Consider the following 10,240-nt stretch of genomic DNA (forward strand, 5'->3'; position numbering starts at 1 on the left):
TTAAATTAAATAATATCAATCATAGATCAGTTATTAATTCATTGATTTAGAGTTCTTCTTACCTGGATCTCCACAAGCTTTACTGTAAGCCTCAAAGTAGTCATTCATCTTTTTGAAACCCATTTTATTAATATCGTCTTGGAGGGCAGTACTTCCAAATCTACAGAGACACATGGAGCAAGAATACCATTACAGAATAGTGCCATGATCAAAAGCGTTCCAAGCATGACTGCCCCCCCCATCATCCTTCTCTTAGGAATTGTATATATTAGATTATAATTATCAATGTGTCATGCTTTTTCCAAACATAGATGATTTAAAGTAGGTCAAACATAGAGTTTTGCTTAGAGTTTCCTATAAACTTTGTCAACAATTAGTAATTGTACGGGTCCCTTGACATGGGGTAATCACATTTTTGTAATTGAGCCAATAAGGTATCACACAGCCCCCTTCATTTAGTTGAAGCAGCAACCAAGGATAGCGGCATCTATGAGGGGTACTGAACCCAAAAGGCCTGGTTGGAGGCCCAACTTTCAGAGTTCTTTTACAGGGCTTAGAATAACTGAAGCACCACTTTTCAGCACCCACTCATACATTGCCATTTGACCTGTTAAAAACAGCAGCTAAATCTCATTTAAATCACAACCTGCCATTTAATAAAAAGCTAAGAAGAATGCATTGACCAATGAATTCCAACAAGCCTTCTTCACATGTAAATAAAGGCAGGATGGTCAAAGCTGGCATGCTTTTGATCATAAGTCTAATTGGTCAGAATTGGCCTGGGGTTAAACAACAAATACTTTCAAATTTTAGCAACCTACACAATGAATAAACACCACCATGTAGTAATTACATGGAATATAAGCAGCATCATGTAGGAATCACACACTTGACACCTACTCACAACAGCCACACACACACACACACACACCCCGTCACACTATAAGCCCCACAACATAGAGACAAGTTCACACACAAACACACTAAAACACAACTTTTCCATGGTACATGTGATACTTTTGCCAACAGTTTTTGTGACTGCTGCTGCTGTTTTTCAAATCGAAACCAAAACCCCAAAACCAGAAAAGAGACAAGGATTCTTACTTTTCTGCTAAGGTAGCAAGTTCATTAATTCCAATATTGAAGTAGGATGTTGAGACATTGATGTGGTGGCCACTTTGCAGTTTGCTGGGAAGTTTGTCAAACATGTGGCTCAACAAGGGAATACAAACCACCACTGAGTGTCTGTAATAAAAGAAAAGAATTTCTCATTTAATTTTTGTAAAAAAAATCACAAAAAGAAAAACAGAGAAGGTTTAGGACTTGATATGGAATGGAAGAAGAGAAAGGAAGAGGGGAAACTTTTGTTAATATTAAAACATTTAATCCTTTAGTATTTAAATTACTCTGTCAAATTGTTTTGAATTAATCATGCATTATCTTGTAGCCTTGAGATTTCAGTGGTATGACTGTTTATGTTTAGAATGACGTTGTAAGGGTAGGTGGGAAAGGCTGGATCTCGCCAGTTTGAACATAAAACAGGTAGAATATTTGAACCTGAAATGGCTGTTTAAATGCTTAAGGGTTGAATTATCAATACTGTGAAAAGTGAACAGATTTCATGGATTCTACTAACTTGGAGTACAGGGCATCTCCTGAGGCAGCAGTTATCTCCCTTATGCATCACATGTCGATACCAACACAACCTTCTCTCTTTCACACTACATCTGATTCTCTTTATGCCCAGTTCTTCTCTCAGTCGATTTCTATTGTAGCATTCACAGACACTGACATTGGATATCCATTGGAGCATGTTTGTTTTTATTTCTTTCCAGCCTTTGCAAGCTTTCTGCATTCAAGTCCATATCTCTCTACCGTGCAGCATCTCAATTCAAACTCAAATATAATGCCATCTGCTTTTTACAGAGAGAAAAGGCCCTTGTTGCCAGCAGAGACAGCAGCTCCCTAATGTTTTCCAAACCCATTCTTTCCCCAGTCACTATACTTTCGAACAACAGCCGGCACTGTTAATTATGTTACCAAGGTAACAGAAGCTACCAACTACTTCTAGTGAACCAGCCAAACATTTTAGAGAACTTATTTCTACTCAGGGATCTTTAAGGTACACCCTGACACCTCTTCACCATTATTTCTATCTTTTTCCAGCTACTCCTAACCTCTCTTCTATAATTTTAGTAGCTGTGTAGCTATCCTACAGCAAGAAACCTGTTCCGGCTCCTTTCATGCTTTAACCCCTTATCCCAAAGCATGAAGCTGCCTATTTCTCTACTGTAGGCCAAATCAAGTCAAAGGAGATGTTAGTTTTGCATGGCTATACAAGAAGAAGAAGAAGAAGGCGAAGAAGAAGAAGAAGGCGAAGAAGAAGAGGAGTACTCAGATAGTGCAAACCTCCACCAAGGCAACATCAATGCCCTTTCAACAATTAGCCAGAGATGATTTTTTTAAATGAGAATATCTGAAATAAACTCGACTGCTCTCACAAACAAGAATACTAAAAATGAACACAGCTGCTCTCAAAAATTAAGTAAAAAACCAGAAAAATAATGCAGAATCCTTGTCCAGTACCTGGTGGAATGTGAAGGTGGCTGTAGAAAATTTAGTAACAATAATGATGATGAATAAATAGTTTATCCTTATCTAATACAAGCCAAAGTTAACAAATTCACCATTCAAAATAGTTACAGCCTGAAGGGAGATAATTGAGAAAGACTTGAAAGTTAACGTAAGATCGTAATCATGTAAAGTAAATATAACAAATAATCCAGAATCCTTGTCCTGTATCAGGTCGATCCTAAAATCTAATCACTTCGAGGCAGTCATGAGGCCAAACATCCCTGGAAGTTTCATCCGAATCCATCCAGCGGTTCTTGAAATATCTTATCCACAAACAAACAAACAAATACAATAGAAAACAATACCTCCACCTTCGTTAAGGTGGAGGTAATAATAATAATAATCTTTTCTTTATTGGTCACAGGAGCCAACACAAAACAAAAAGGGGCAATACAACACAGGGGACAAGTGCGGCTTAGCTCAGTATTTGTGTATAAAATAATATCAACAACAAAAATTTAACAATAAAATTCCCCCAAGAGGGGAGGAGTTCCTCTCACAGCCAACAAAGGAACCCCACACATCCTTGTCATCTCAGCTACCAAGGGTACCTCAAGCAGGCACCTCACTCATTCTCAACTATTCCAGCTCACAAGTGTATGTTCAGAGTAGGCCCATCACACAGGCCATCCAACAATAATAAGAATAATAATAAAATTAAGATAGACTCACCTGTTCATATCAGGATACCTGCCCTCTTTTACAAAACTGGAAGAAAGAAGAAACAGAAAGTTTCTTAAGATCAATGTGTCTTGTACAGGTGAAGGACTTCCATGAAGAAATGTGAAAATATATAAGGAAATTACAAAAACAATGAATGACATTTTGTAAAATACCAAAGTAAAATGAGGTCCTCTTGTGTTAAAACATGGAAAACAAGTTTCCTTATTTGAAACCTAATGATTCTATTTGTGTCAGATGCTGAGCTTTTAAATGAAAAACAAAAAAGGATAAATGTAAAACAACAAAATAAACACATCTCAATGAAATTGCCATAGTAGACAGGGCATACATTCTACTCAGTTTAACACAACTACGCCATCCAGTTGTTGGGCAATTTGAGTTCAGGTGATGGCTCTAAACATGAAATCTCAGTCAGCTAGCTAGCTAGCTAGATAGATAGATAGATAGATGGATGGATGGATGGATGGGTAGGTGAAGAGAGATGTAAATAGAGTAAGTCGATAAGTACAGTCAGATGTGTCTTTATCTCTTCGCAAACACAGATGGTAGGAGACAGACAAAGAGACAGAAAGACAAACAAGTAAACATGTTATATATATACCAAGCCTATTCTTTGTTCTAGTAATCACTGCTATGGCCATACTGGAGTATTGCCTTTAATTATGAGATAGTGGGGTGGAGGAGAAAGAAAAGAAAGAAATTTATGGAGAAAATACTCACTCGGTAAGTTGAAGTGATGGTTGTAATTCTTGAACCTCATCTTTGCGTGTCAGTTTGAACTTGATGCTGGCAAGATCTTCGACGGCAACCGACATATCTTCAATGATGCCCATCTCCTCAGCATGGCAGCTCACTAGACCTTCAAAATGCAGCAGAACCCCAACTTTGTAGAGCTGTTCCAGAAACTGGGCATTCTCCAGGTTCTCATAGATCTTGGAAATAAAGCCAGCAGTTGCTACGGTTACCTGCAAGAGGAGAGATTAGTTAGCAGTTGCAACATCCTTATCATCACAAAGTACCAACAGGGACAGCCGGAGCATCAATTCTTAAAACTAAAATCTCCCTAATCAAATTCTCTTAACCCTTTAACCCTTAAACTGGTCATATCCAACCAAAATATTCTACCTGCTTTATGTTGAAACTGGCCAGATCTGACCTCTCACATCTACCCTACAATGTCATTCCAGAAGTAAACAATAGGCACAGCCATGGGTGTGTGGTAAGAAGCTTGCTTCCCAACCACATGGTTCCAGGTTCAGTCCCACTGCATGGCACCTTGGGCAAGTGTCTTCTACATAGGCCTTATGAGTGGATTTGGCAGACAAAAACTGAAAGAAGCCCATTGCATGTCTTTGTGTGTGTATTTGCGTGTGTCCCCCCCCCCATCACTGCTTAACAACTGGTGTATGTTTCCTTCTCTGTAACTTAGCAGTTTGACAGTTTAAAAAGAAATCGATAAACAATGTACTCACTGCGTGACTGAATGATATATCTCGTCGATACTTTATTGTCTGCAACAAGGGGACATGTTCTCGGTTTTCCTACAAAACAAGATTTCACAATTAGCTTGAAATATAACAACAAGATCACCATTTATCAACATCATCATCATCATTATTATTCATTATTAGAGATGGAAGCAGTATTAGTACCGAAAAGCAATCTATATATCTTACTTAACATGGATATTTACTCATATAGCAAGGCATCGCTGTATATATATATATATATATATATATATATATATATAGTAAGTACTTTTACAGACGAATACCACATGTATGTATATTTGAACTCAGAACATTATATATACTTATATATATATAAATATACGTGTGTGTGTGTGTGTACATACGTACATATAAAAGCACCCACTACACTCTCGGTGTGGTTGGCGTTAGGAAGGGCATCCAGCTGTAGAAACTCTGCCAGATCAGATTGGAGCCTGGTGCACCAGACTCCAGTCTGATTTGGCATGGTTTTCTACAGCTAGATGCCCTTCCTAACGCCAACCACTTTACAGAGTGTAATGGGTGCTTTTACATGCCACTGGCATGGGTGCCGTTTACGTGACACCAGGGTGTGTTTTATGTGCCACCGGCACAGATGCCAATTTTGTGTGACACCAGTATCTGCCACAACTGCGATTTTACTCAGCTTGATGGGTCTTCTTCTCCTGGTAATTTGTTTTTTTTTATTTCCTCCCGTTCTTTTGTCTATCAATCACTCTAGTATCAAAACAGACCAGTAACAATGATTAAACCAACATAACCTTTCCTCTTTATTGAGTGCAACAATATCTGGGCACGAATGTTCCATTTGCCTACCCATCTGAAACCTATCGTATTATTATTATAAGTAGTAGTAGTAGCAGTAGTAGTAGTAGTAGTAGTAGTAGTAGTAGTAGTAGTAGTAGTAGTAGTAGTAGTAGTAGTAGTAGTAGTAAATCAAGCAAATGTCTCCCTTTTCCACCCAGTACAGCTCCAAGTCTCTCAGCCATGTACACTGTCTTCTTGTTGTTGCTGCCTGTGGTGGTGGGGAGGTTTGCTGTTGTAATCTGTGAAGTGGTTAGTCTAATTACCATGTTCATTATAAAGCTATTTTCTTTCGTTGTTAGTTTGTGTACTTTCTCATGATACATTATAAAACCGAGAGAGAGAGTTTACATTAAGTAAACATATCATCATCATCATAATCATCATTGTTGTCGTCACCACCATTTTATGTGTTTTCTATGCCACCATGGGCCAGGTGAGTCATGACAATCAGAATCAGTTCTTAATTGAAGTTGCTACCCTCCTAGATGGGTTGAAGGACAATGTCTCACTTGTACGATCTATTTTGGGTCATGGTTTCTACAGCTGGATGTCCTTCCTAACACCAACCACTTTACAGAATGTATTGAGTACATTTTATCAGGGCACCAACATTAGTGAGGTTTCTTTCTATTTCACAAGACAAATGAGTAGAGTCCCCACAATTCTACACCTATTCAGGGTAATATGGTAGGAATGCTATATTTACTGACAAAATCTGTTAGTAATAATTCATATAGTGTGTGTGTGCCTGCGTGTATGCGTACGCATGATGTTGGTGTATTGTATGACATGATGTAATGACATTGTATAGTACGTAGCTGTGTTATATTGTATTGGTATGTTGTGTGTGTGTGTGTGGTATGCCAGTTGTAGTACTGACGTGAGTGTAACATATTCAGCAGAGCAGTAGACAAAATATATGAGCATATTTAATTACATTCTTTCACATTCTGAATGGAAGACCCACTTAAATTGACTTTTCATTCTATCAATGATTTTCTGGGTTGAGAAAATAAGCAGCAATCAAGTAATTAATGGAGTTAATTTAAACAGCTACAATAACAATTGCTGCCACACACACCCTCGGCCACCACCACCACCACCGCCACCGCCGCCGCCACCATCAGACCATTCTGACTTTGTGTCAATGCTAGAAGTCAGTTTTTATTCTATCTGCACTCTCAGACCCAGGAAGGTAGGTTTCCAAGGATTCTCTGCTCATAATTGAAATGAAAGTCAAGGAGGCAGGGATAAAGTTTTCCTCCAATAGTTGAAGTGGGACCCAAGAAGGTAGGGATAGCGTGTGACTAACAATTCCCATGGGGAGTGAGTAAGCCTTAAGGAGGCAGAGGTAACCTTCTGAGACATTTTCCTATAAAGATGAAAGCAGGTATAAAATGTCACTGAAACCTTGTCACAGACATCAGCAACACAGAAAGTATGTGGTAGCTTAGTGAATGGCCTTTTATTTTTGACCTTGTACTTGTTTCAGTCATTTGACTGTAGCCATGCTGGAGCACCACTTTTAGTCGAACAAATCGATCCCACGACTTATTCTTTGTAAACCTAGTACGTATTCTATCAGTCGATTTTGCTGAACCACTAAGTTATGGGGACATAAACACACCAACATAGGTTGTCAAGCGATGGTGGGGGACAAACACAGACACACAAATGCATACATACATACATGTATATATGACAGGCTTCTTTCAGTTTCCATCTACCAAACTCTGAGTAACACCGTATAGCTTATACTTTATAACATATCTTTACTAGCTAAGAAACAGCTGTAAGCTGATGAAGTTCATAAGATAATTGATGATGTGGCTTTCAGGCAGCAAATGTTAAAGATGCTGCCATCAACCTTTATTTATTTATCCTTTTCCCATACATTTTTCCCTCATATAACTCTTATTTCTTTCTAAATAATATATATGTTCCTTGTCTTGTTGTAATTTTATGTTATATGTATTTATTATGTTGATGTAAATCATTAACATAAAATGATTATCTAAATTTTCGTCTCTTCTTATACCAAGTTATGTAATATATGATATACACACACACAAATGCATGTACACATCTATACACACATATTAATACAGAGATACACTCACATAAATACATACAATGGTAATTTTAATCCCTAACTCCCCGGCCTAAGCCATAACTCACATGCAAATATACTCACCAGCAGTAGTAAGAATGTTAGAGACAGATTCGCTCGTTTGAAGAGTATCTCAATAAATTTCTGAAGTTCAATCACCCGTGGGCTGATTTCACTCAGCCACTTTGGTATGTCCATGGGGTTGTTCTTATTCTGGATCAAATCGTCCACAAGCGACATCAGACACATTGTGGCAGCCTCCGTATTCACACAAGACATGTCCTGTGGTAATAAGAAAACAACCACAGATAAATAGACAAGGGAGATGAGAAAGAGAAAGTCAGAAATGAGATAAAGAAACATAATGAGATAGAAAAAAAATTTGGTCAGGAGATCATAGAAATTTTTCTGACAGGCTCACATAATAAAAAAAAATTATATACGGTGTGTGCATGTGTGTGTTTTATTTATTTCAGTCATTAGACCATAGTCATGCTGGAGCACTGCCTTCAAGAATTTTAGTCAAACAAATCAACCTTAGTACTTATTTTTTGTCTTTTTAAGCTTAGTACTTATTATATCGGCCTCTTTAGTTGAACCACTAAGATATAGGATATAAATACACCAACACTAGTTGTCATGGAGCAGTGGTTAGGAACAAACACACGCACACACACACACACACACACACACACACACACACACACACACACACACACACACACACACACACAACATGCTTCTTTCAATTCTTGTCTACCAAATCCATTCACAAGGTTTTGGTCAGCCTAAAGCTATAGTAGAAGTAGATATCGCTATAGAGCACTGTACAATGGAGACAAGCATTGTATGAACACGAACATACACATTTCTTAACTTTATCATTTTTATATCAAAATAAATTTTTCCATGGAAAATTTTATATCATTTAAAAGCTTTGGATGGGAACATTTTCTCAAATAGTTTTTATTAAAACCTGACAGTTACATATCGTGTCAGGGTCCCTCAAACACCCTGGTATTTTCACGCATTTTCAAAGTTTGTCCCGTTCTGTGTGTGTGTGTGTGTGTGTGTGTGTGTGTGTGTCAATTGAACGGTAGCCCTTGTTCTAGTTCAATGTGCTCAAATCTGATAGGAGTAGGTCAGATGAATCATTACATAATATCAAAGTGAAAATTTTATCGTTAATTTTTCACTCAGAAAAGAATGTAGTTTCTTCAAGATTTTTATATCATGGCCATTGCTGATTCTGGCCATGGTGTAGCAAAAAAAACACAAAGTGAAAAAGGAGGGTGGTACACTGATGCTTTTTGTGTACGATTAACACAAATTGACAGTACTTGTTAAACTGAGAAGTCACATGGAAGACAAATTCAAGGCTTCAAATATCATTTTTCCAAAATTTCAAGAAACAGACAAATTAATTGGTAAGTAAACATATTTCTATGACAATTTGCACTCAAATGAGTTAGACAGAGCCTCTAGAGCCCAGAATTAGCAAGTAACCATTATATTGATTCTGTAATGTTTATTCGTTATTCCAGTGAGCAGGAATGTTTCTCTCTAAAGACACTCTTGTCTGAAGACAGAGAAGCAAAATCATTCCACCAGCTTCAAACAAATGGTTTCATTTGTAATACATAAAAAGAAACAGGTTTCACAAGTGACCTTGTTCAAAAATGGCAAGTGGAAAGCATCATCGATGGCAACCGCTGTCTCACAATCTCCTTCGAAACAGCAAAGCCTTCTTGTAGTTTCAAGGAAAACATCTGAACTATTATCTCCCAATGAGCTGTGACTAAAAGTTAGAGAAGACATGTTGGATTATAAGTATCAATACATTTATGGAATTTTCAGGTTGTTGTTCCCTTGATGTGATGTCATCCTTAACCTTGCCTTCATTGCTACTATGGACGGCAGTCTGATGAACCAAATGATAAGTGCCAAGTGAATTGGTATTCTACAGAAAATAAAAGAATTCTCTTACACAGGAAAATCTGGTGAATACCCTTTAGAAGGCAGAAAAAAGGTGGGAAAAAAAGTGGCCAGTAAGCCACAACAGAGAATTGAACTCTGTACCTCTTAAATTCTGGCTAAGCGCTCTGTACAATTAAGCTAAGAGACCCCTGACTTCTAAGCTGTCTTCACAATTCCTTTATTTCCAGATAAACCTGTTTCAAGGGAAACAACTACCAACTGGGATTTGACATGAACTTTTTACAATGTAAATTTTCTGGCTCAATTCATGGCTGAATTAAACTCAAACTAACAGATGGTCAACCAAAGTGCAGTGAAAATACTTCAATCAAACCCCAATTCTCTACCAATGTTTCTTCAAATTTTTTGGCTGCAGGTGTGCACAGAATTTTGCTTACATGAAAATTTTGTCTTTCTTTATGAAATAGGTACACATCCATGTTATCATCACCCAAAATTTATAAAGGAGAATCAATTAGAAACTCTCTCTCTCTCTCTCTCTCTCTCTCTCTCTCTC

At 37.6% G+C, this 10,240-nt stretch overlaps 1 protein-coding gene across 1 annotated transcript in view; it reads right to left on the minus strand.

Annotated features, from left to right (window-relative positions):
* The window catches only part of LOC106867758 (inositol polyphosphate-4-phosphatase type I A), an 80,390-nt gene that overhangs the window by 3,630 nt on the left and 66,520 nt on the right, over positions 1 to 10,240 (minus strand). Inside the window, exons 16-22 of the mRNA XM_052975773.1 lie at positions 9,587 to 9,706; positions 7,831 to 8,154; positions 4,791 to 4,859; positions 4,039 to 4,283; positions 3,307 to 3,342; positions 1,105 to 1,245; positions 63 to 160 (exon numbers count right to left, since the gene is read on the minus strand). Coding sequence (XP_052831733.1) covers positions 63 to 160; positions 1,105 to 1,245; positions 3,307 to 3,342; positions 4,039 to 4,283; positions 4,791 to 4,859; positions 7,831 to 8,154; positions 9,587 to 9,706 — 1,033 coding nt within the window. The remainder of the gene's footprint in view (positions 1 to 62; positions 161 to 1,104; positions 1,246 to 3,306; positions 3,343 to 4,038; positions 4,284 to 4,790; positions 4,860 to 7,830; positions 8,155 to 9,586; positions 9,707 to 10,240) is intronic.

This window comes from Octopus bimaculoides, chromosome 22 (genome assembly GCF_001194135.2).
Source record: "Octopus bimaculoides isolate UCB-OBI-ISO-001 chromosome 22, ASM119413v2, whole genome shotgun sequence".
Classification (NCBI taxonomy): domain Eukaryota; kingdom Metazoa; phylum Mollusca; class Cephalopoda; order Octopoda; family Octopodidae; genus Octopus; species Octopus bimaculoides.